This window comes from Armigeres subalbatus, chromosome 3 (assembly GCF_024139115.2).
Source record: "Armigeres subalbatus isolate Guangzhou_Male chromosome 3, GZ_Asu_2, whole genome shotgun sequence".
NCBI lineage: Eukaryota > Metazoa > Arthropoda > Insecta > Diptera > Culicidae > Armigeres > Armigeres subalbatus.
This window is the reverse complement of record NC_085141.1, coordinates 180,914,052-180,941,930: the sequence shown is the minus strand read 5'-3', so window position 1 is coordinate 180,941,930 and position 27,879 is coordinate 180,914,052. Positions and strand designations below refer to the sequence as shown.

Genomic DNA, 27,879 nt, shown 5'->3' with positions numbered 1-27,879 from the left:
TAGTCGAGTCACTGAAGACGGCCTTACTGTTGAGGTCGAAATACGTATCTGTCAAGATACAATTTAAGTGGTGGAATTTTAATGGAATTGTACAAACTCGTCTTATGACAAGTGAAGACATTCCACTAAAAAGCTCAAAATAATTTTCTTATCAATGGTAAATATGTTTTTCTCTGCACATAGTAGGTAGGCACACTCAGTGACAGTCGAATGAATAAGTAGGTGGAAGAGTCGTCTGACTATGCCATTCTATGTTTTTAAAAGTCATGCGATGTTTGTCAAAATTCGGACAGAAGTTGCTTCATGAAGATGAATATTTTAAGCTCTGATTGGAACCGCATTCACAGTGACAATATGTCTGCTAGAAGGCTTCAAATAAAAAGCTCTCAGATTATGTGGGAAAATTATAGGCTGAGTTTTGGAAGCATTCGGGGATTTTTTTCATTTCTGCAGAGAAGTGGAGAAAATATCCAAACTTTTTTGCAATCTACTACAAATGAGACGAACGCTTCGCCCTTTGGCGGAAAGGCCCGTGTCATCGGCAAACAAAGGTTTTTGACACCCTGGTGGTAAAACAGGTAAGTCAGAGGTAAAAATGTTATACAATATGGACCCCAGTATGCTGCCTTGAGGAACATCAGCTCTTATAGGTAATCTATCAGATTTCGAATTCTGATAGTTTACCTGCAGTGAGCGATCTTATAAATAATTTGGGATCAGTTTAATGTAATAGAGGAAAGTTAAAATGAATCAATTTTACAATCAAACCAAACACTGTCAAATGCTTTTTCTATATCAAGAAGAGCAACTCCAGTCGAATATCCTTCAGATTTGTCGAGCCGAATTAAATTCGTAACTCTTAATAACTGATGAGTGGTTGAATGCCCAGGGAGAAAACCAAATTGCTCATCAACAAAAATAGAATTGTCATTAATATGAACCATCATTCTATTTAAAATAATCTTTTCAAACAGTTTGCTTTTTGAAGAAAGCAAACTGATTGGGCGATAACTAGAAGCCTCAAATGAATTTTTGTCCGGCTTCAAAATTGGAACAACTTTGGCGTTTTTCCATTTATCTGCGAAGTAAGCCAATTGAAAAAAAATTGTTAAGAAAATTATTGAGCTTTTAGTGGAATGTCTTCACTTGTCATAAGACGAGTTTTTACAATCTCATTGAAATTCCACCACTTAATTGTATCTTGACAGATACGTATTTCGACCTCAACAGTAAGGCCGTCTTCAGTGTCTTGTACTTGACTCGACTTCGACTCGACACTTAGTTTTTAATTCTACAGCTCGGCAAAAATCCGCACAGCCGTCTGCCCAGCAAAATAAAAACTGATATCCCGGCAAAAATAACGTTTGTTAGCTGATTTTCGTCAAATAATTTGCCGATTTTCAGCAATTTTGACAGATATCTCGGCAAAAAACATGTTTGCTGGGGCACGGCTGTGCGAAACTCGGTAAAAGTTTAACATTTTGCTGAGATCCCGGTAAATAAAACTAAGTGTGTAACATATTTGCTCAAGCTCCGTTGATTTTTAAGCCAGAATCAAATGTAAATTTCTTCAAAAATTCCAGAGGAATATTTTTTAGAAATTTCAGAAGAAATTTCTTTGGAAATACGGCAGAATAATTTGCGTAAACTCCAACAGAAATTAGTCCGTTATTTCTCCTTCAATTCTTGTAACACGATTTTCTAAAAGTTCATGCAGAAATTTTTTTGACCATTCTTACTGGAATTTTGTTGAAAAACTCCGAGAACTCCTGTAGAAATTCATTTTTCGTGCGCAGATTCATCCTGAAATTCTCCCGGAAATTTTCATGGAAATGTTTGCAGAAATCCAACTGCCCTTGAATCTGCTGAAGTGCAGAGGTCACTCCAAATTATCTGTGGAAATTCCTCCGAGTATTCTTACAAAAATTTTCCTGGGAAATTATTTTGTAATTCATGTCGTGAGTTCAAGTAAATTCTCCACAAATAACCTGCGGAAAATCTTCAGAGCTTAAGCGCATTTTACACCTCCCGTGAACGTGAACGTGAACAAACTGTTTTTCGATAATAACTTCTTGATACATACTCAAATCGTGAGGAAATCATGTTCAAATGAAAGGCAGATGCTGCATTTAGTAGTGAGATGCATAAAAACATGAAAAACATCAATTATATCAGATTTATGGGCATTCCACGGTCATGCCTGTGAAATCATCGTGGAATCGTATCTGCGGCGAACTCACCGTAAATGTAAACGCGACAGTGAACATGAACGTGGAACGTGGTGAATTCAAAAATACAAGGAGAATAGATTGATTTTGGTTGGGAGTTCACATCGACCGAGAGTGTTTAATGTTCTCGTTGAATCGGTTTCGGGTGGGTTCCTGCTTTGTGTTTCGCTGTCGTCAATTTTAATAGTCGTATCGGTTTGGTCGGAAGGAAACTAACTCAGTAGTTTCTCATAAATGAATTGTGTTTCTTTTTTATTATTTGGTATTATTCTTCTTTTTAAATATTTTTTTATTTTAATACTTTAATCATTCGTATATATATTTTCATAGATAGATTATTTTATTCCTTGCTTCATTCATAAAAAAATAATGTCATTCTTTTTCTTCTTCTCCTTCCTCTTCAATGGCTACTGAATCTTGGCATGCCTCTTTACTCAATGTTTCATTAACATTTCCATAGTTATTATTTGATGTTTCTATTTCTGTGCCCATCAATTGCATGGATATGTGTCTTATGTGGCAAGTACAAAGATACGCTATGCCCACTGAGTCGTGAATGGCCGAAAACCCAAAAAAAATCTTTTAGGCCGCAATGAAAATCGAGATCAGCCTTTGCTGAGATCCGCCTTTGCTGACAAGGCTGACTAGAAACCATTGTATTTATTCATAATTTCATCTATTATTTTTTTTATTTCATGATTTATATTTGATGTAATAGTTAATTTATATTTTCTTAAATTATATTAATATATTAATTTATACGAGTCTCAAGTTAGCCTTGCGAGCAAAGGCGTAGGATTCCTAACCCAAATGGCGAGTTCGATTCTTGGTCCGGCCTAGAATGTTTGCGGGTTGGAAAGCCAAGGTAAGCCAAGTTTCAGTGGAATGTAAAGCCAATGTACAGTGGGAAAATCCGATTTCGAAGTAGAATTTTTTTTACTTTCTTTACGAGCAATTTACAGAAGAAATCAAGGGCTATTTTTTAAGAAAATTCAGTGAGTAATGTTTCATTGGACGTGGAAGACTTCAGTATGTAGATATGCAGAGCATGCCCGAATGTTCCATATATCATGAGTTTTAATATTTTTTTTTATATTTATCTTTAGGAAATTGCTCTAAAATTGTGTTCATCTCTTCACTGTGGATCCATAAAGGTGCACTAAATATGGTAAAAGTTAAAAATTTAAGGTACTTTGTGGTCAAATAGGCAACAAAGTGCATTTTATGTGAATTTTTCATGTATTCTGTAGGAATAAATAATATTTACAGATAGTTATTGGTATTATTGTCCAAAAATATTGTACAGATATTGATAAATATGTGTGAAACAATAACTAATGAAGTAAATCATTTCGCAAATGTTTTGTTTTGGGATTTATTGGACAAAACACGATTTTTAAATGCTTCTGGATAGAGCCGATGCCGAACATTTCCAAACCATATCCGATTGCACAACTAGACAAGAGTTATCATATTATTTGAGAGTCGATGTGCCAATAGATAGAATGAGATCGTAAATACTCTTTTCTCATGCCTTTTCGCCCAAATTCCTCTATGAAATTATATAACTCACTAATTGTGAGTTAAGAAATGATGGAGTAATATGATTTTAATGATAATTTGTCAATTATACTATGAAAATAACAAATATTCGTATATTGAATGAAAAAAAAAATATTCCAGGGGGTTTTTGAAGTCAAACAAGCTCAGAAGCTTATTTTATATTAAAAATACATTCACATAAATGCGCTTTGATGATTATTTTACACCAAAATCACTTTAATTTTCAACAATGAAGAGGAAAACACAATTTTATTACAAATAAATAAAAGGACGACAAATATGAAAAATTGATTTATGGGACATTGGAGTAAAACGAGTTCAATAACTACATACAGTAGTATCCCGCGTCTAAAAAAATCACTCACCGAATTTCTTTGAAAATTTCCTTTTGAATAAGCCCTCATTCCTCCTCCGGTCGTTCGTGAAAAAAGTTATCTTATTTTGAATGAAAAAATATATTTAATGAGCTTTAAAACTTATATGACCTTAAAGTCTCGTATAATTCAATACACTCAATGAAATATATGATTATTTGTTATTTTCATTATATTATTGGCAAATATCATTTAAATTAATAGTATTTTTTGTTTCGCTGGTAACAAAACACGTCGATCACTTTTTATGCACCTTTAAAAATGTCGCCAATATCTTTAATTTAAATCTGGGTGAATGCAAAGCCAAATCATTAAAACATGCAAAATAAATACTCAATTTCTGGAAATAATCTGATTATTGAGGTCAAACAATTTTGTTAACTGGCGACGATTTCAAATCGGGGCCGAAAAATTCAAATAAATTGTATTTTGACGCTTATTAAACAGTGCCCTTCTGTCAATCCACAATGAAGCGATAAACACAATTTTAAAGCAATGTCCGAAAGATAAAATGACAAAAAATATGTAAATTCGTGATGTGTGGGACATTGGAGCAAAACGAGCCTCATTACTACATACAGAAGTGTTCCACGTCCTTGATTCTTGAATTCCTTGGAAAATTCCCTCTTGACTTAGCCCTTGATCTCTTCTGTAAGTTGTCCGTAAAGAAAGTTATTATTTTTTCTTCTTTTGAAAGCGGATTACGGAAAAAATATCATTTAATTTTTTTTGTGTATTTTCTACAACACCATAATTATTGTTATTAATTATAATTTGTTCATTTGCTTTTTTATTGAGTCACTGATTTACTAGGTTTCAAGATTAATTTATTGAATTATTATTTTTTGTTGTTGTTATATTAGATTTTTGATTTATTAGTTTATTAATTTCTTTTTAATTTATTAATTTACTGCCCATAAAAGCATAACTTTCCCATATAGATAGCAAATCTTGTAAATATTGGACAGTTATGCGTGCAGCGGCAATGTGGTATTTTATTAATTATAAATTGATTAATTCAATAATCTATTTGTTTATGTATCTGGTGTTCATCAATTTATTAATTTATTATTTCATTGATTTTAAAATTTATTAATTTGCTTATTTATCAAATTGTTAATTTAATAACTTACTATTATTAATTTATTAACTTATTAATTATGAGTTATTTATTCATTATTTTAATATTTTATTTTTTATTATTTTATTATTTTATTATATTTATTATTTATTATTTATTATTGATTCAATAATTCATAAATTTATTCATTTCTGAATTTATTTATCTAAAAATTTATCAACCCATTAATTTCAAGTTATTGATTGATATATTGATTTATTTGTTTATTCAAAGTCTTAGCTATATTACATATAAATACTTGGCATAATATTTCTGCTTTGCCTATTAGGCTACTGCTTAATCATTTGATATGCTTCTGATATGCTTGCGCATCGTCTCTGTCGTTCACGGTGAACAGATTTTCAGAATGCTTTTGGCATTCGAACGTGAACGAGCTCCGAGGAATTTTTTTACCTGTATTCACCAGAGAAAGCTTCTCTCCTCTCTGATATTTACACCATGTACGCTATATCCACCACTGCAATACAGGGAGAATGAAGAATCTAACAAGATGTGTAGATTGCCTCTCTGACGTTTTCATCCTGCCTGTCTGTCCGCCCTTGTTTTTTTGGTACACACGTGCTCGTATGCGGTTTGCGTTATGACCGTCGACGAGGTACACATATTTATAATACATAATCATTATTCAGAATGTTTGTGATTAGGTATATGTATGAATTTATTCAATAAAGGTATTTATGTGAATATCAGGAAACATAAGTTCCGTGAAAACTCAAGAAAGTTATACCATGTTTTGTCAAACAGTTTATGTGAGTAATTTACATAATTTGGATAATGACTATCAACAAAATCTTAGCATAGCATACATTATTAAATGCATATTAAGACTTTCAATAGCAAACACAACAATTATATACGATATGTGATCAGTTGAATTTTATACACAAAAACTTGAGCAAAAATTGGGATTTTTTATTGGCGTACTCTGGTCAAATATTCAAACATCAAATCAAATTAACACTATTAACACTATTCGAACAAATGAATAATAAATTAAAAAAAAACAAAATGCGTTGAAGAAAAGTATTAAACAAATGTAAGCCAAAAGAGAAAGTCAAAAAATACATCTAGCAAAAGAAAAAAAAAATAAATAATTCCTCATTAAATTAAACTTGTTACTACATGTCAAAATCAATCGTTCAAATGGGATAGAAGTCACTAGATAGAAAATTAGAAGAAATACTTTTCGTAAATTCGTATTTTCTTAACTATAATTGCATAATTGAACATTATTGTATTAATGTATGGAACAGAATGAATCATGTGAATTACATGCTTCGTGGGTAGGTTTGCCAGAACTCCTCAAATTCGCTAGAGTTAAATAAAACCATCATCGACAAAACGCTGCATTCGCATCCTCACGATTTCGTGAGTGATAACTTTCCATCTCTTATTTTTATTTTCGTATCTCTCTGTTCAGTAGATTTGCTTCTTGCAACATTACAAATTGCTTTATATTTCAATTGCATTATAAATTTATTTATCAAATATTATTTCATTGAACGAATATTTGATAAATTAATATTTATACATTTCGAAGAAAATCATGAAAAATATAGGCCAACATTCTTGTACAAAGAAGAATCTAGCAATTCTGTATGGCCCAATTTGTGCATACATTGTGAAATGATCCTGTACAGAATTATATAGATAATTTAACAAAATGTGTTGTTCTTTCCTTTGATGCATACCAGTCGAAAGATAATATTTGGATTCAGGTCAATTGATCACCGGAACTTGTTAATTCAACGTTGAACGGTGTAAAATGTATACTTTGGTAGCACATTTGAAAATTTGCCATTCAGAAATCATTAAGTATATGTACCTACTGACTTTTCATAACAAAATTCCCGAGCATTTAAACGAAAAGATGATAAAAATTAAACAAATTGATCAACATCGTTCCTTAGATTACCCACTCAAATAATTCATATACATATATGCGACAATATGTTTCATTTCTATTTTCTTCGTTTACTACTGCACACTTACTTGCTGCCTGCATTCGTGGGCAATAATTCAACACTTCCAACTAGACTTGATTGTCCACGACGATGTTCACTGTGAAATTATCGCTATTTCTCACCTCTTGTTCATGTTCATGTTCACGGGAGGTGTACAGAGGGCTTTACTTGCAGAAATCCCTTCATGAATTCCTACGGAAATCGCTTTGATTTGAAATTGATTGATGACTTCCTGTGGAAAAACTCTCGGTTCTGTTTTGAGCACTTATTAAAGAAATTTCTGTGATCATCCCTATAACTCTTTTGTAAATTCAAGGCGGCATTCTTTTCGATTTTCTATAGTCATTCCTGCGATCACCGCTCCAGAAAATTCCTTCAAAAATGTCTTTATATTTTTTTTGGGTTTTTAATGCTGCAGAAATCCTGTTTACGCTGTGGAAATTTATTTGCAAGAAATTTATACAAGGATCATCACCCGCCAGAAATAACTTTTGAGAATCATATTCTAATTTTTGATAGACTTTCTGCGGAAGAACTTATTAAAATGAGGCATCTGCATTAAATCACAGAACATTTTTATTTTTTCAATTGTTGTGTAAACCCTTATTCGTTCTAGATGAATGTTACAAAGGAAATATAAAATGTTTCAATATTATGAAAAAAATCCTGACGACTTTTGAAGAATGATATAATATATCATGCTGAGTGGTCCATCGTAAAAGAAACAACCAATCAGAAACTGACAAATATCTTGGAATTACAAAGAAATTGACAAGATGAAAATGGGTCACTAGACCTCTTCATGTTTTCAAAAAGTATCTAAAATTCAACCGGTCAGCCCAGAATCACAATTCTTATGCTAAAATAAGTCTCCTGGCAAATTTTCAGCTAATTCGGATAAAATTTCGAAGTGGCTTAAGTCGATTTAGTGTTTTTGGGTTATTTTCAATTTGGAAGAAAATCTATCGAGAGACATAAACGGCGAAAACTATCGCAACAACCTCTATATGGAAGCTTTTGGTGTGCTCTACCAGTCTTGTGAACATTGCGATTCGTTCCGTTCACGTTTTGTCCATGTAGGGGAAGAGGCCCCAAAACGCCCCCCCGATGCAAAACGCCTTTTGTGGTTTCCCTCATATTTACCGTCATTAATATGTCCGTAACAAAACTAGATCTAAAATTATGTAGGATAGGGGAAGAAAGTTTCAAAATAGTGCATGGGAAGGTCGGAAAACCGAAAATTTCCACATTTTGAAGAAACATTCAACATTTTGGCGAGGCAAAACGCCCTAGTGGCAATAACCTACAAAGTACTTGCGTCTCCACGGACTATCCATACTAGAATGCTGATTCGCCGACGCGTGGTACTTTGTTCCCTAGCGGCCGGCAGCTGAAAGGCGTTTTGCCTCATGAGTTTTCCGGCAACAAAATATCACCACTTTTTTGAAATGTGAATATTATCAATATGATTGAGATTTTTGACAATTTTTGAATGGCAAAATATCCATGAATAGCGTTACAAATAAGACAATAGAGCAGTGTTTGCTTAGCTAGGGCATATTGCCCCCCTTCCCCTAAAAGTGATTTTCAAGCTTTTAAGTGCATAAAAATACTGTTTCCCCTAAAAGTCGTTGCTCTACAAAATTCTTGAGTTTATGACAAATGATTGTTAATTTATTATTTTATAGTTCCTCTTTTTTCCCTGGAAATTTGAGTAATATAATTGCCCATGTGCGATTTACCGTTAAATTCTTAAAAATCAGAAGCTGAACATTTGTCATAAATTTGCACGCTGAGATTTCTTCAAACAAGTTGTTCAAACAAAGAAGCTTCGATTTCACTTGTTACTAAGATGCACTCAATGTTAAAAGCATGAAGGCATATGATAAAATTAACAAAATTTGGAAGTCGTTTGTTGTTACTGTTGTTTGTTGTCAAATATCATATGATTTAATTTATGTTTTGTTCGAATAACTTGCTTGAAGAAATTCTATCGTGCAAATTTATGACAAATGTTCAGCGTCTGATTTTTAAGAATTTAACGGTAAATCGCACATGGGCAATTATATTACTCAAATTTCCAGGGAAAATAGAGGAATAATAATATAATAAATTAACAATCATTTGTCATAAACTCAAGAATTTTGTAGAACAATGACTTTTGGGGGAAACAGTATTTTTATGCACTCAAAAGCTTGAAAATCACTTTAACATGGACAAAACGTGAACGGAACGAATCGCAATGTTCACAAGACTGGTAGAGCACACCAAAAGCTTTCGTATAAAGGTTGTTGCGATAGTTTTCGACGTTTATATCTTTTGTTAGTTTTTTTCCAAAATTGCCCAAAAACACTAAATCGACTTGAGCCACATCGAAATTTTATCCGAATTAGCTGAAAATTTGACAGGAGACTTATTTTAGCATAAGAATTGTGGTGCTGGGCTGACCGATTGAATGTTTGATACTTTTGGAAAACATGAAGAGGTCTAGTGTCAACAAGTAACGTATCTCTCCTCATAACATTTGTTCAAATAATGCTTGAGAATGTAATGCATGCCATTAAATAAGGACTTGGACATATCCGAAAAATAATGTTAATAACCTTGAAACGTAAATTTGTTCTCAACAACATTTGCTAATGAAAATAAAGCACATCTAGGCATCAAACTAATTTTCAAATAAACTTCCTCAGATTTTAGCATTTTATTTATTTAATTTCCACCTAAAACTAAATCCGCGCCAAATCCGCGAAAACCGTGAAATCCGCGAAAATCGCGAAATCCGCGTAGTCGTAACAACCCTGAATATAAAATTTTCAAACATTTGAAACTTTGCTTCATTCTTTATTATGAACTACCATGCGTCTGCTTCCGAATGAGTTTTTCATGTTACGTTTTCTTACACACATATGTATATGGGGTCGTTCAATAATGATGTCACATGTTTTAGGGGGGGGGGTCTAAGATTTTGTGACAGTACATATACTAGGTATACGAAAAAGCGAGACAGAGAGGGAGGGGTCTGAAAATCCAAAAAAATAGTGGACGTCATAGTTGAATCACCCCTATAATCATAGATGAAATAACCCTTTGATGTACACAAACGTAAGATATAAATGGTATTGCATTTTTATGGCCATACTGTATTTGATAAGTTGGAGGATGTTATGGGACCTTTTCCTTATGTGAGAATGGGCCGTTATAAAATTCAATATTTATTTTAAAATATGTAAATATATTATAAAATATCAGACTATCAAGTGGTGTGGCTACAGTATTTAAAATTCAGTATCAGGTTATAAAAGTTGAGGTCTAAATTGGGAACTAATTTTCAATATAAACAAAGCCTAGAATGTAAGGATATTTGTAAAACAAAAATAATTTGTAAATGAACACTAGTTTACAATCCCCCACAAAACTCACAAAATCCAATAATCAAACAGAAACATTTTTATGATACTAACCCTTGAATAGACGCTGAATTCGAAAGCAGTCCTCCATCGATGCTTTCCCGCGACATTTCATCCGCCATCTTCACTTTCAGCTGATGACCGAAAGAATTCAAATCGGACGTGGAATTCGGTGTGATGGGTTTTGAAGAACCATTCGTATTGGTAGTTGCGGTCGTGTTAGTGTTTGTGTTGTTCACATTGGTGATCGAATTGGCCGTTCCGTTCGGTAGATGTTGAATCGGAGTGGTCGTTGTAGAGTCGACCAATGTTCCGTCCTCCATCCCGTTGTTATCGTTGATGTGGTTCGCTGTGATCTCTGCTTCGCTCTCGTTAATTTTGTTATCGTTTCCTTCGTCGGTTTCGCCCATTTCATCCTCGATACCTTCCTCTTCTTCGCCGTTCTTATCCAGCAGAGCCGCTTCTTCATCTTCGTTGAAAATAACAAAATATGCAAACGCTAGGTATATCACGGAAATGATGAACGAAGGAATTGGAATAGCCATTGCGTACACAAGATTCAATGTATTTTGCCACATATCCAAATCGCTTATTACCAGTCCGGGATCAACCCGCGAATAGTAACAAGTGAAATTAGTTCCTATTTTCCAATACTTTTTGGTCCAGATGGTGCAGTTCAGTATCGGAGGATACCCGCAACCTTTCACGTTGGGAAATAGTCGCGCACCGGTGAAGAACCATTCCGATTCATTACCATTCATTTCTGTCATGTCATCAGGATATTCCATCAATGTGTTGTCCTCGCCGATGATGGAACTAATAAGACCATTTTTGTGGTCTCCGAAACCGTTGGCTCTGCCATCTACCAACATATCGCTGTACTCGTAGTCAGTACGAACAGCTCGTTCGAATCGATTCAGTGCTGAATCGAACCTGCTGCTGCCGAATAGACTGGAGGACGAATCTTTGTCGGCGGTTGAAATTGGTTTATTAGTTGCACTATTTCCACTTAAGCTATCGAAATTATTTTTTTGACTACTCTTGCTATTATCTTTACTAACACTACTATCACCAGTGGTTTTTGTAGCTTTTGCTGTGACTACTCTGGGAGCAGCCGTGGACGTCGTCGATGTGGCATCGATGGTTGCCTCTGTCGCAGCCGCTTCTGCTGCTAGCTGCGCGCTCGTTTTGTAATTAACGCGAATTTGTTGGCATTCGTAGATGTCCTTGGTGCAGCCCTCGCGACACGAAGCCCAGCTGCAGTTCTTCGCGCCATACAGATGCTCATTATCGACGGTGATGCAGAACGCCGGTGACTCATCGAATTGCATGAAAATCGTAGTGAAAGCAGGCTCAATCACAAACGGCACCAAGAACAAAAATGCGAAAAGGCTAAAGGTTGCGAGTAAGATAAAAAAGGCAGTCGTGTAAAATAATGCTTTTTCGCGAAATGTGCGTGGTACAGCTTCCTCATCCATATCCTCGTGAAGATTAGTCGGTAATTCGCGCTAATCTGGTTGGTCCAAACAGAGTTTCGGCGATAAGATCTCCCACTACGGCTCCGGAGCACAGTCTTGATGGTAAATTCTAAATGGGATGGTTGTAGGCAGTCCGTTGACCAGAAACGGGTTCACCTTCTCGCTACTTATGTGAATGTTTCACCGTTGTGTGAATGACAAGGATATTTTTTCCAAGCTATTCAATAATTCCGCAGTCTATCCTTAGCGAGTTGACATTTGAAATGGAACAACGTTATGCTCTACACGCACACCTTCGCACTGTAGCAAGTCGTTCCGCTCCTGGGTGTTGATATGATATTTCCGTTTCCTTTTGATGGCTTTGACCCAACGTTTTTGAAAGCGATGTATCCGAGCGTAGATGGTATGTATGTTGAAGGATATAAAATCATTAAACATTCATCAATTGAATTGTTTAATCACATGAGGGCGCCATGGGCACCCCATTTTTAACCATGGTTCGAAGAACGTCATAGACTCGGCTCCGACAGACATTTGACTCAGTCTGCCAGTTGGAGTATTTCTCAGCGAGGATGGGATATTCCCCCAACTATGAGAGCAACGGCTATCATCAATTTACGTTAAGGAATGAAACTACGGAGTGCTGCACGCAGAGCTTACGTTTGTACGAGTGTGCTCTTACGCCGTCCAGCGGCAATCGTTCTGCGACAGGATACTACGTTCGTATTGGTAGGATAAGAATGCAAAATTAACAACGATAAGCTCAGTCCGGCTGGCAGAATTATTCTTCGTCAGACTGTTTATATTTCTTCGCTTTTTGTGCAGCAAATGACCATTAGCTACCACACTAGGTTTGTTGGCACCACATTTATGTACAATATTTTACATTCACATGACATTGTAGTCACTCTCATTCTCTCGTCGCTCCTTCATCAGTGGCGAGTAGCTGCTTGGTTGGTATGTCGGTGCTCAAATTATTTTTCCTCTTTACATAACTATTGCATGTCTTTCACTGATTTTGAATTATAAATAATTTCATTTCTTTCTTCACTATCTGACTCACGATACCACACAATGGAACTTATTGATCAAAATAGAACAGAATGATGCCATGAACAGTTTAAACCCTCTATGTGCACAGCGAAATATCAAAATTTTGGTTGTAATTGCTTTTCAATCTTCTTGCCGTTATTGGTTATTGATTCATCAATATTTGTTTTAATTTTGCCCAATTATCTCAACAAACATACTGAACCGACAAACGTTGCACCATTTTCATCCGCACTTCGCTTATTTTCCTTCTTAACACCATATAGACAGTGTCGCGACGTCGCCTTTCCTGTTATATCCAGATAGAAAGGCTTAATACTTCTACACTGGTGCGGCGGCCTTCTTTTTTCCTTCAACTGGTTTCACCACCACGACACGCAACGTCGCTACTATGATAGAGAGAAAATCGAAGCCTCTGTATTTAGCTGCTTGAGTTTGCTTCCCAGTGTTCCAGGCTGATTATTTCATTTGTGCATCGTTTCACATTTTACCAACCCGTTCGTGATGATTATAGGTACCGAGTCCATGTCGCACTTGCTGCTCGGGAGCAAAATTTATGCATGCATTTTTAAAACGCCAAAATGGCGCTTTAGCACGATACAACACCAATAAACTCGAGGAAAGTTTTTCCAAATCTAATGCATCGCATTGATTTCCCACACTAAAGTTTTGCGGGCACTGCTACTGCTGCTGCGGTTACAAACGTTGAGCTAATAGTGAGGAAATTTCATAATGCCTTTTCCTCGCATTCATTCTCTATTCAAATGGGTACGTAGGACGTTCCAAGTATTGCTCGTATCGACAAAACCCTAGGACCCTTTTTGCACTTACGGAAAATGTTCACCACCTCTGAGGGAAAAAGTCACCCACATTTGACTTCACAGTACCGTGAGCCATGAAAACACATCTTTGTTCTATCTTCTTTTTATTCTCTTCTTGCCTCTTTCCTGCCGTTAAGAGAAACCGAGACGGAAAGTCTGCTAGGGTCTGAGGTCTGGGAAATTTGTTCTACGGGTTTTCACTTGACAAAGAAAAAAATATCTGTGGAATGGATAACACCAGACGACATTCGCATAGGATTAATTGTTACAATGCACAACATGACACACTAGTCCGTGATTCTAGGGAATGTTTTCACTCGTTATGACATTTTTTTATGTACAAAGAAGAAAAGTAAACTAAATCATCTATACACTGATTACACGGATATTATCACAATAAAATGTCCTCGCGAACTGAACAGCAGGTTCCTTCAGTGACGACAACGAGGCTGTGAAAATTTCCTGATGGCTCTCGCACTACGGCGAGCCTTCAGCAGACGGCAGTTGGGGAGAGATAAAGAGAGAGTGAGAACGCTTCTCACGATGTCAGCGCGAATGGGTTGTCTCGAGCCTTCCCCCGTGCTTGTATCGATATCGGCTCGGAGCGCCCGCGTTCGTTGGAGAAAAGTAAAATACAGTGCGTCTCCATGCGTAATGAATTGATTGGAAGGAATAAGGAGCCCAACGTTAATTCTGAATAATTTTAAATGTTATATTAATAGCATAACTTACGATTTAGTAATTGATTAATCTGTCTTGGGTTGGAGTATATAAATACGAAGATTAATATGCATGTCTTCGGCTTTTTTTGTTACATCTGGGACAAATTGGCAGGTTTACCTTTTGGAACATGCCTGCCCGTGTCCCCGATGAATGTAATATTACTATTGAAAAATCACGCAAGGGAGCGTCCACAAATTACGTCACGCTTCGAGGGGGAGGGGGTGACGATGACGATCCATACACAATTTTCAGATGTTTCATACGAAAAATGTGACATAGGGGGGAGGTGGGTTGAAAATGACCAATTTTTGCGTTACGTAATTAATGGATCTTCACTAAATAAAGTCTCAAACAAACAAAACATACCTGCCTCATGTTTACGTATGGGGGGGCAAGTCTTTTTTAGGCTCCCCCAGACCTAAGCGATTTCATCGCCGTGACGGCGACAACTAGTCGCCGCGATTCTATCGCTGGGTCGCTGCAGGCAATGTTCCATTTACCCTTCCATACCAGCGACGACAGAATCGCAGTCGCCAAGCGATAGAATCGCGTCGCGACTGTCGCGTCGCGTGTGTTTGGGGGAACCTTTTATCCATTTAAATCGCATATCGAATTAATTATTAACGCAAACATCTAAACATTTTCTATATAAACCTACTTCAGTTATTATTCAGTTATTTTTTTCAATTACTAACCCGTTGTCATCAGTCATCGTCATCAGCACATTCAAGAATACAAGTTCTCTTCGGTTGAATATGCATGTGCATCACAATTATCTCTAATTAAATACCAAACCATCATTTTCCTTGGGGTGGCTCCAGGTTTTCAGACAGCTCACGTGGAATCTGTTTACTATGGGACGTAATTAATATTGAGCAGTGTAATGCCCTAGTAATATTGCCTATACCAAAAATCTTTATTCTTAATTCATTGATGTTTTATGATAGCCACCAATGTTTCATTTGGTTTTATCGCAATCATTATGTCTGGTAGTCGATTTTCTACATCAATTTCAAATGTATCTTCTTCTTCTTATTGGCATTACATCCCCACACTGGGACAGAGCCGCCTCGCAGCTTAGTGTTCATTAAGCACTTCCACAGTTATTAACTGCGAGGTTTCTAAGCCAAGTTACCATTTCTGCATTCGTATATCATGAGGCTAACACGACGATACTTCTATGCCCAGGGAAGTCGAGACAATTTCCAATCCGAAAATTGCCTAGACCGGCACCGGGAATCGAACCCAGCCACCCTCAGCATGGTCTTGCTTTGTAGCCGCGCGTCTTACCGCACGACTAAGGAGGGACCCAAATGTATCTACAGAACTTAATAACAGCCATGATAAAGCTTTTTCATTTTTATTGCTTTTTGATTTTAAGTGATGTTTTATCGTTGCCTCTAAAATGTATTTTTATTTGCTGCTTTGAAGCACAAATCTAAATTTTGTGTTGGATTTATTTAAAGCTAAACAAAAAACATTTCATATTAAACAAGTATTTTTGCGGACAATTTTGTCCTGTAAAATGCTTTTTAGTGGCCGCGGAATAATTATATGCTATTGTTATTTTTATGCGTTGTACCATGGATAAAAATATCATAGAACAGGCGTCATAGGGGACCGACATGCATTTTAGGAACTGAGATAAAAAATTTTAGTCTGCAGGCTGGTTTTATTTACAGTGCACCAGTTGCAGCGCAAATCACGAGGGCAGGTATCAGGTATCAGAACGTCGGCTCAGGAGGCACGTTCCCCTCAATTTGGGAGATTTGTACCATCGCCTTCACTGGCCTTTCTCATCATTTATCTGACGGAACAGGAAGTGAAAAGGGGAAAGGAAGAGGAAGTGAAGTTGGAAAGGAGAATGGAACAGGTTTCTGGAGAAGGAGGATACAATCAATAATACATACATACGATGCATTTTGTAAAACGCAATGAAACGCGAAGCATAAAATATACTGGATAAGTCACACAATGCAAATGCATATGATATACCATTTATAGGAAAGCCAATTATGTAGACTCACACGCATTCAGCTAGGGACTAAAGAGAGGTGTCACAAAAACACTGAGGACGTAACAATGGACGAACGTCAAAGACGAAACACAGAGTGCACTGTGAAAAACGCATAATGCGAATCCATATAGGTGACATTTTTTTTAAAAAACTTAGTAAAAAACATATTCATAACCCCACCCTTATTTAACCTCAAGTTGAGATTAAACAAGAGTAGCCGAAGCCAAACGTCAAAGACAAAACACAGAGTACATTGCAAAAAATCGCATAATGCGAATCCATTTAGTTGGCAATTTGTTGAAAACTAAGTAAAACACATATTCATAACCCCATTCTTATTGAACCTCACGTTGAGACTGAACAAAAGTAGCCGAAGCCGAACGTCAAGAACGAAATACAGAGTACACTGTGAAAAACGCATCATGCGAATCCATATAGGTCACAGACACAAAGTACATTGTAAAAAAACGCATAATGCGCATCCATATAAGTGACAGCTTGTTGAAAAACTAAATAAAACACATATTCATAACCCCACACTCACTTTGAGATTGAACAAGAGTAGCCGAAGCCGAACGTCAAGGACGATACACAGAGTACACTGTGAAAAAAGCATAATGCGAATCCATATAGGTGACAGTTTGTTGAAAAACTAAGTAAAACACATATTTATAACCCCACACTCACGTTGATATTGCACAAGAGTAGCCAAAGCCGAACGTCAAAGACGAGACACAGAGTACACAGAGTACACTGTGAAAAACGCATAATGCGAATCCATATAGGTGACAGACACAAAGTACATTGTAAAAAACGTCTAATGCGAATCCATATAGGTGGCAGTTTGTTGAAAAACTAAGTAAAACACATATTCATAACCCCACACTCACGTTGAGATTGAACAAGAGTAGCCAAAGCCGAACGTCAAAGACGAGACACAGAGTACACTGTGAAAAACGCATAATGCGAATCCATATAGGTGACAGACACAAAGTACATTGTAAAAAAACGCATAATGCGAATCCATATAGGTGACAGTTTGTTGAAAAACTAAGTAAAACACATATTCATAACCCCACACTCACGTTGAGATTGAACAAGAGTAGCCGAAGCCGAAAGCTAAGGATGAGACACAGAGTACACTGTGAAAAACGCATAATGCGAATCCATATAGGTGACAATTTGTCGAAAAACTAAGTAAAACACATATTCATAACCCCACTCTTATTTAACCTCTCGTTGAGATTGAATAAGAATAGCCGATTATCTCGGAGAAGCAAAAAGTCAACTACGCCATAGCTCTGGTTAGCACAGCGAGGGCTAAATACTGTGAAGGGTGCTCTGGTGCTTCACAGGCTTCGTTTACGGTTAGGTTCTTATTAGACCCCCCTAACCATTCATTCGTAGGCACGGTAAGTATAAAACCGCATCCCACCGAGAATTAGGACTCACCTGTATGGTGGACTTTCACCACTGGAACAGGCAATCCGTAATGTTATTTTTATCCAGATAACCAGCTGCCGACACCACACGGCTATCTAGGCTGTTCGTGGAGAGAAGTTGACATTGACTTTACGTCAACTCTCAATGAGGCCGAACAACCCACAATTTGCAGAGCAAATTACGAGAGCAACAACCGTGCCTGCCTATGCAGTCCGCAGACCTATACTCCCTGGAGGAAATCACGTAGCTCACTGTGAGCCTGTTCCGACGGTTGCGAAGCAAGGAACAACAGATCGATGCCGCCATCTCGGTGGTCATGGCCTTTCTCGCTAAATATGGACTGACCGTCTTCATTGACCAAAACAACATTGACATCCATATTATACCGAGACACACCACACCACCTAATGAATGTCTACATTCCCGACTTTTGACATGTAAGGCTTGATCGGCTTGACCCTGGGTGAAGAGTGGCCATCGCTTTAAGCCGAAACATTGATTGCCGTCTGCTGCCGAGTTCCAGCTGAAAATCATAGAAGCCGCGGGGGTCGAGGAAACCACCACCGTCGGCCCGATCACTATCATTGCGGCCTACTGCCTCAAAAAAAAAACAAACATGCGGGATGGATCGTCTGTAACCCTGAGGCAAGACATCATTGAGTTGGCTCGGCGGCGCGGCCGGTACATCATCGCTGGTGACCTCATCGCAAAACCCTTGCTTGGGGGAACACTTGGCGGAACCAAAATGGAAACATTTTGCAACGAGACGTGGACAACATCTTGAGCCCAGATGCTCCAACCCGGTTAAGTCGATGTGGGGCCCATGTCATGCTTGACATTTTCCTTACCAACATGGACAACATTTCCCAGGTGGTGCACCAAAAACTCAGCTATGACCACTACCCAGTAGTGCTGGAGGTTGGGTCTTTGGTAAATTGCGATCATTATACCCGACACAACTAGAATCGTGCCAACTGGGAACGGTTCAACCAGTACGTGGATTACAACATCAATTACCGTGGACCTCCCACACTACGAAAAAGTCCTGTAACATTATGTCATTTAAGACCGACATATGCAAGCGAACCAAAAGACGCATTATTGCATTCAAATTAATTTTTACAAGGCCCTGAAAATGTGTATCCTAAATTCTACACGGCCAAAAAAACTAGTGTATGTAGCAAAAATGGTAAGGTCCAGCATGTCAATCTAACACCAGATCTTATGAGTGGGAGTCCCGGTCGATATCACTCTACCATTCCTGCTGCTCGGCAGAAGGGAGATCGAAGCCTAACCTGTTCTACAATTTCACGAATGTGGGGAAGTATCAGCCCATCCACTGCTTGTTCCTTGCAACTGCGCTGACGGTGAAAAAGGAGAAATGAAAACAGTGCTCAGCTGGTGCGTAAAGAATCTTATATCCATGGGTCACTTTGTTTGTTTCGGGGCGCTTTGGATTTCAGTCATTCTTACTGTAAATTTAAGCCATTTTGTAATGAGAAACGTTTAATGGATAGCATTCGGTATTTGATGACATAATGATACTGCAAATATATTGTTTTGGGTGTCTGAAGCAAATATGACACAATATTATGTTATGATTGGATATGCATCTCGGTTGATTACGTCAGCTTAAAGGATTGCGTCCCTTATAAAATTGAGAATTTTTGGTGTGCCGGTAATATGACCGTTTTAATCTGAACACTTTTTAATTTGAACTTCTGGTTACTCTATGTGCATCAGAAAAACTGGTTTCTGGCTGCTCTCTTTGCTGATTTGTTTTGATTCTGCGTTCTGTTTCACGATGTTCCATTTTTCTTTTCCCGATTCCATGTGCTTTATGACGTTTGAACCATTTTTAATTTGAACGATGTTCAAACGAACCGCCTGGGACCTATGGCAATCAGGTTGGGTTCATACATATGGGTTTATATTTCGCATAGTTTCTAGCAAGTAATCACTCACAATGTCAAACCCTTTTAGGTTCATAAACACACGTTTACGTGTTTCAAGCGAAACGATAAACGTTGCCGGTTTAATATTCCGTACTGGCCAATGGATCAAACCAGAATTCTGATCCCCATTACAGCCGGGGATGGCCGACTTCAACAGCTAAACAGAAAGGCAGCGAAAATCCGTGAAGCTCTTGAAACGAAGGTCTACGATAGTCTTAACGCGTTTCTTGTTGATAGCAGTTGCACGTACGATTACTACTTGGACGGGATTCGCTCTTCCATTCGCCGATCAACAATTCTGCTGAAACGCTCCATGACGCAGCTTTGGACCAATCCGTTCAATCCTTGTATCGCTGAGAAGCTCAAATCCAATATGGATTTGCAGTTTGTGCTGGAGGAGTTTTCATGTGCTGATTATGTCGTGGAATACGTAAACAAGATCAACAGAGGCATAAGTAGTTTACATCGTGAACTCATAAGAGCAGCAGTGACCTCCAGGAAGAGCATCCAGACCAGGACTACAATGGATTGCTGAAGAAGGTCAGCATAAAAATGCTCAATTCCGTGGAAATGTCTGCCCAGGAGACTGCTTGGTATTTGCTTCGGCAACCGATGTCGGAAGCCAGCCACAAGGTACCATTCATCAAATGATATAGTTTTCACAATTTAGAATTCAATTTCGTTTTAGGTTGAGTTTATTGCACCAATGTGGTCACAAGAGCGAATAAAATCAAAGAAGCGAAACAAACTGTAACCGTTCGCAAAATTGTATGAGGTGATTTATTAACCTTGGTGGCTTGTAGCGCCACTCTCACGTGTGAGAGACCACCAGTCTGATGTTTTGCCCGACTTTCTTGAGACAATACCTCAGGGGAAATCCTCGAACGGTTGCTGGCTGAATATTCCAAACCACTTGCCAAACCAACGGAAACCCAAACTCGCTCTGCTTATCCCTTATTACCCCTCGTACTCGCTTAAGCTCGCTCAACCCAATATTCACTGACCGAAGAGGAATAGAAGTCTGAAATATCCAATCTACCCACGGAATAACTGAAACGTACGAGAACAGTGTGTTCTAAACGGAAATGCTGCAAATAAAATCAATTGGCATCCAGATCTTCTAATTCAACATATTTTATTCTCAAGGGAGTTCATTCGGGTTGGACGACATACTAAATGGGCTTAATATTCATATGGGAAACTTCATGGCCATGATTACAATGTTTCCACGTACCTGCGCAGGATTTTCGTAGCGATGGCGGGATTCCGGCGGGTGCCGAAGACGGAGGGCTTTCCGGCGGGGTGCCGAAGACGGATGGCTTTCCGGCGGGACGCCGAAGACGGATGGCTTTCCGGCGGAGTGCCGAAGACGGATGGCTTTCCGGCGGGACGCCGAAGACGTAGGTTTCTCCGGCGGGGTGCCGAAAACGCTGGACTGTCCGACGAGGACGATGACGACTCGTTCGACCGTGCTGGTGACGTCGGTGTCTCCGGAGCGTCGAGTTACCGGCGGCTTGCCAGTGGGCGATCGCTGCTCCACAAGATGGCGGTGTGAGCTCGTGCGCAAATGGCCGAATTAAAGGTGCGGAGGGAGTGGCGGCTGGATGGAAGACTTCCGATTTTCAATCCTCGAGAGCGTCCGGAATACCGTTCCCTCGAGCTAGTAGCCCACTTTCCCTTACGACCCGGCTTCACGTACCTTTCCGATTCACCGGGCGAGGACTAAAAGGAAGCCACTAACTCTTGGTTCAGGTTCGGTCCAGCGTACGATAATTGGCGACGTACGGGGACCGTGCTCTCGGAACCTGACCACCGGGGGTTGTAGCGTACGGGTGGTTCTACGACAGTTTTTGGCGACTGTCGGGTCAGTTTCGCTCGACTGACTGGCGAACTTCACTCCTCTCCGTTTAGCTACCTCGAAAGGCGGGCCTTAGCGGACACACGAGCTCGAATGGTCGCTCTGCGACCCACAACGAAATTCGGACGGGAACCCCAAAATGACTCCGCTGGTCGCTTTCAAATCTCCAGCCCGTACAAAAAAAGCGCCTATGCGCTGGAAGTCCAACGCGAATGGCGAATGTTAGTCAAAACTAATTAAAAACGATTTAAACGAATTACCTTTTTTTCCAAATAATTCCTCCGGCAAATGGAGTAGAATCACGTAATCGTCAGGCGCACTGACGGAAAATAAGCTGTATCTGGAAGACATCAAAAGATTCCCTTTACATCACTTCACTTTTTTAAAACCACTGTTCTCAGTTTACTACCTTCGACAGACTTTGAAGGTGCACACGTTTCACTTTGAAAGTATTGTTCACCAAACTCGGAACTTAAAAACCGCGATACTTCTACTCCTCTAGTGCGAGCGAAAATGAACGAGCTTAAGGGTTCTATCCTTCAGGAAACCTTGAAGGACAATTGCTTATTCTTTAGCGATTTTCGAATGGCGATAGCAGTTTGGCGCCTTCCTAGATTTAAGCAAATGGTTGAAAAGAGCTCTATACTTTCAGGAGCCATTGCTGCACTCACTGAAGCAGTATACCACTTCGCTCAGCCGAGACGCAAACCGCACGAAACATTTCATTACCCCAAGACAGTCAAGTAGTCAGGCAAAGACTGGTTGTATTTTGGTCTCGCTTTGGATTTCGAATCGTCAAGCCGACTTAACGAGTTCTAGCTTTATTTTGCTTAACCTTCTTCGGATATTAGAAAAAACTTACGAATAAGATGTTGGGGTCATATTGACCCAGAAATGTAAATGCTTATAAAACAGTCAAATTATAACCGAATTGCAAAGTTTATATACCGTTCGAAAGATAAACTCATCAATTTTGTGGATATGTGGTGATATGCTGGTTCTGGAGACAATGGCCACCGGGAAACGACTTCCACGGGGACCTTGTCGGTCATATAAGGGGAACATAAAAATCGCTACATATATGCCATTCGATCGCTAATTCTTCATAGATTCTCTTAAAACGGTAATGTATGGTCAATGAGAGGGCTCCGCAGGAGGGGACATTTCCGTTTTAACACCAAAATATGCCGTGCGGCGGCTCTTTTGTCATGATTTTCCACCAAACAGATGGTTATGCGCTTGAAATCGGTAAATGATCACATTGGCCACTCTTGGAGCCTATGAGGTGCCCCCGTGGAACCCGTAAAAGGGGACATTTCCGTTTTAACACTAAAATATGTCGTGCGATAGCTCTTTCGTCATAATTTTCCACAAAATAGATGATTATGTGCTCGAAATCGATAATTGACCACATTGGCCACTCTTGGAACCTATGAGGTGCCCTTGGAGAACCCGTAGAAAGGAATATTTCCGTTTAAACTAAACAAAATATGCCATGCGGTGGCTCGTTCGTCATGATTTTCCACAAAATAGATGATTATGCGCTCGAAATCGATAATTGGCCACATTGGCCACTCTTGGAGCCTATCAGGTGCCCTCAGGAAACCCGTAAAAGAGGACATTTTCGTTTTAACACCAAAATATGTCGTGTGGCGGCTCTTTTATCATGATTTTCCACCAAACAGATGGTCATACGCTTGAAATCGATAAATGATCGTATTGGCCACTCCTTGTATATGCAAGGTGCCCCCGGGGACCCGTAGGAGAGGACATTTCCGTTCTGACACCAAAATGTGCGGTGCTGCGGCTCTTTCATCATGATTTTCCACAAAATAGATGATTATGCGCTCGAAATCCATAAGTGACCACATTGGCCCCTCTTGTAGCCTATGAGGTGCCCTCGGGGAATCCGTAAAAGACGACATTTCCGTTTTAACACCAAAATATGCCGTGCGGCAGCTCTTTCGTCATGATTTTCCACAAAATAGATGATTATGCGCTTGAAATCGATAATTGACCACATTGGCCGTTCTTGGAGTCTACCAGGGGCCCCCAGGGAACCCGTAGAAAGGGATATTTCCGTTTTAACACCGAAATATGCCGAGCGGCGGCTCTTTCGTCATGATTTTCACAAAATAGATGATTATGTGCTTGAAATCGATAAGTGACCACATTGGCCACTCTTGGAACCAATGAGATGCCCACGGGGAACCCGTAGATGGTGACATTTCCGTTTTTATACCGAAATGAATAAGTGACCACATTTTCCATTTTGGAACCTATGAAGTACCGCCGTGGAGCTCATAGGAGAGGACATTCCTGTGCTTACTCTTACTTAGGGCCGATGCCCACGTAGCGTGTTTTCAAGCTGCGTGCACGCCGCGTCCACGCAAGGTATCCGGCATCAAATGTAGTCGTGCACACGTTTACGTGTGCATTACTCCATTTGATGCGGTACCTTGCGTGAACGCGGCGTGCCAGCAGCGTGAAAAAACTTTACGTGGACATCGGCCCTTAAAGACATGTATGTGCAGCGGCTCTTTCATTTTAATTTTCCATCAAATAGTTGGTAATGCTCTTGAAATCTAATATCAACCCGGGGGAACCCCAGGCCCAATTTCGGTAATTGTGGAGTGCCTTGATGAATTCATTGAAAGTGTCTGTGCACACAAAATCTAACTCACTTTTGAGGAACTTTTCCTCAACCGAATTGCTCGCAGTAAATATCACGGGGCCCTCCTTAGCCGTGCGGTAAGACGCGCGGCTACAAAGCAAGACCATGCTGAGGGTGGCTGGGTTCGATTCCCGGTGCCGGTCTAGGCAATTTTCGGATTGGAAATTGTCTCGACTTCCCTGGGCATAAAAGTATCATCGTGCTAGCCTCATGATATACGAATGCAAAAATGGTAACTTGGCTTAGAAACCTCGCAGTTAATAGCTGTGGAAGTGCTCAATGAACACTAAGCTGCGAGGCGGCTCTGTCCCAGTGTGGGGATGTAATGCCATTAAGAAGAAGAAGAAGAAGAAGAAATATCATTCGACGAAAATCCTGCCCTATTGTTTCCTATTGAAAATTGGCCAGATCGGACTATGGGCTCCGAAGTTATGGCCAAAATACTAATTTCAGCAGCTATATGGGAAAATCACTTTTCTGGCACTTATGCTCATCCGATTGGTTTACAATAAGTTGCGTTCAGCAGAAAGTTCTAGAATGCAAATAACAAATATGAAAAATAAGAGCTATCTACCTATTAGTGTTATATTAGACCTTTCTTATATATTTCTCAACCCTTTTGAACGAACGATAAAGGCACCATCACCACTAGGTAGATTAATCTTGTTTATTTTTCTATCAAATAGGTCATTCATTCTAAACTTAATATCTACAACCTACAAGGTACCCGCAGGAGTCTCACAGAAGGAGAGATTTTCTTTTTTATATCAAAATGTTGCGTTTTAATATCATTGTCCACGGCGATCGGTGAAAACCTCAAACTTCTATGAGTCGATATTGAAGGGACCATCGACTAATGGTAATATCGAGATGTGGAATAGAAAATCCTTGGAGAGCTGTTCGAAGGAATCATCACAGTAGCCCAGAAACTATTTTTTAATTTGACTCAGTATACTCAATTTCAAATGAAGAACAATTTCAAGCGCATAACCAACTTTTTGAAGACTTGTGGCCAGGGTAGACAATGATAGACGAAGATAGAGCTGCCGCAAGCGGCACAGTACATTTGATATAACCATGAAAATGTCCTCTCCTACGTGTTCGCAGGGCATCTCAAAGGTTCCAAGAGTAGACAATATCACTAATCAACTCCAAGCACATGACCATCTGTTTGGTAGAAAATAACAAAGAAAGAGCCACCGCACGGCATATTTTGGTGTTAAAATGGAAATGTACTCTTCTACGGGCTCCCGGGGGCACCTCATAGGTTCTAAGGGTGGACAATATGTCAATAATCGATTTCGAGGGCACCTATTTAGAGGAAAATCACGACGAAAGAGCCGCCGCATGACATATGTTGGTGTAAAAATGGAAATGCCATCTTCTACGTGTTCTCCGAGGGAGCCTCATAGGTTTCAAATGTAGCCAATGTGGTCACTTATCGATTTCGAGCGCACGTCCATCTGTTCGATGAGGAAACACCAAAAGAGCCGCCGCACGGCTTATATTGGTGTAAAAATGGAAATGTCCCCTTCTACGGGTTCCAGGCGTTGCCAATATGGTCACTTATCGATTTCAAGCGCATCATCATCTATTTTGTGGAAAATCATGACGAAATAGACGCCGCACGGCATATTTTGGTGCCAAAATGGAAATGTCCTCTCATACGGAATACCCGGGGGCACCTTGCTTGTACCAGGAGTGGCCAATGTGGTCATTTATCGTACATGTACCAGGAGTGGCCAATGTGGTCTTTTATCGATTTCAAGCGCATTATCATCTATTTGGTGGAGAACCATGACAAAAGAGCCGCCGCATGGCATATTTTGGTGCTAAAACGGAGATGTCCCCTCCTGCGGGCTCCCCGGGGGCGCCTTGCATGTACCAGGAGTGGCCAATGTGGTCACTTATCGATTTCAAGCGCATAACCATCTGATTGGTGGAAAATCATGACAAAAGAGCCGCTGCACGGCATATTTTGGTGCTGAAACGGAAATGTCCCCTCCTGCGGGTTCCCCGGGGGCACCTTGCATGTACCAGGAGTGGCCAATGTGGCCTTTTATCGATTGCAAGCGCATTATTATCTATTTTGTGGAAAATCATGACGACAGAGCCGCCGCACGGTATATTTTGGTGCTAAAACGGAAATGTCCCCTCCTGCGGGTTCCCCGGGGGCACTTTGCATGTACCAGGAGTGGCCACTTTCATCGGAAGCCCTCTCATGGACCATACATTACCGTTTTAAGAGAATCTATGAAGAATTAGCGATCGAATGGCATATATGGAGCGATTTTTATGCTCCCCCTATATGACCGACAAGGTCCCCGTGGAAGTCGTTTCCTGGTGGCCATTGTCTCCAGAACCAGCATATCACCACACAGCCACAAAATTGATGAGTTTATCTTTAGAACGGTATATAAACTTTGTAATTCGGTTATAATTTGACTGTTTTATAAGCATTTACATTTCTGGGTCAATATGACCCTAACATCTTATTCGTAACTTTTTTTGTGGGGTCGTTCCTGTTGCACCTTAAAATACTTTTTTCAAGTCAGATGCTTCATTTCCACAAAATATTAAAAGTCAAGAAATTTCAGAACGATCGGATTATCAGGTAAAAAGTTATTCTACTTTGAAGTTTCGTTTTGGGTCATATTGACCCCAACATCTTACTAAGGTTAAAAAGATAAAACGTCCAAAGCTAAATTGATTCAAATGAAATAAAATATATACAGAAAAGAACAAAATTAATTAATTTATAAAAAATAAGCTTTAATTCAATCTAAATATTATTATGTTTAATTTAATTGCAATAATAAAAACTAATTTCAAAATGTATTTACAATTGATTTCGCTTAAAAAGATGGAAACGTCTAAAGCTTTTGAATTCCTTTTAAATTTAATTCAAAATATTCGTCCAGCGTTACAAAACAGATGGACGAAGAGACTCTCGACGACAATTCCACCGATGTGTGGACGCTAAACATCATCCAACGGTATGAACTGCGCCGAGGAATGGATGATATCTGCTTGGCGGATTTCGCAGCTATTATTCGGAAGAAAGATCCACGAAGCATTCATATAGACTCCGTTTAGTTCCCCGTGTATTGCGTAGGTGCTCGTACAGTATGGCGGAAATGGTCGACTATAAGCGTGAAATGGTTCTCCTCTTCCTACCGT

At 39.1% G+C, this 27,879-nt stretch overlaps 1 protein-coding gene across 3 annotated transcripts in view; it reads right to left on the bottom strand.

Annotated features, from left to right (window-relative positions):
- Window positions 1-27,879, bottom strand: part of LOC134227805 (cilia- and flagella-associated protein 298-like) — an 89,959-nt gene that overhangs the window by 22,150 nt on the left and 39,930 nt on the right. The window contains exon 1 of one of the 3 annotated variants that reach the window (XM_062709483.1): window positions 10,735-14,443. The exons of the other annotated variants lie outside the window; for them this stretch is intronic. Coding sequence (XP_062565467.1) covers window positions 10,735-12,158 — 1,424 coding nt within the window. The 5' untranslated portion in view covers window positions 12,159-14,443. Of the gene's footprint in view, window positions 1-10,734; window positions 14,444-27,879 lie in introns of those variants that run through there. 3 annotated transcript variants of the gene reach the window in all.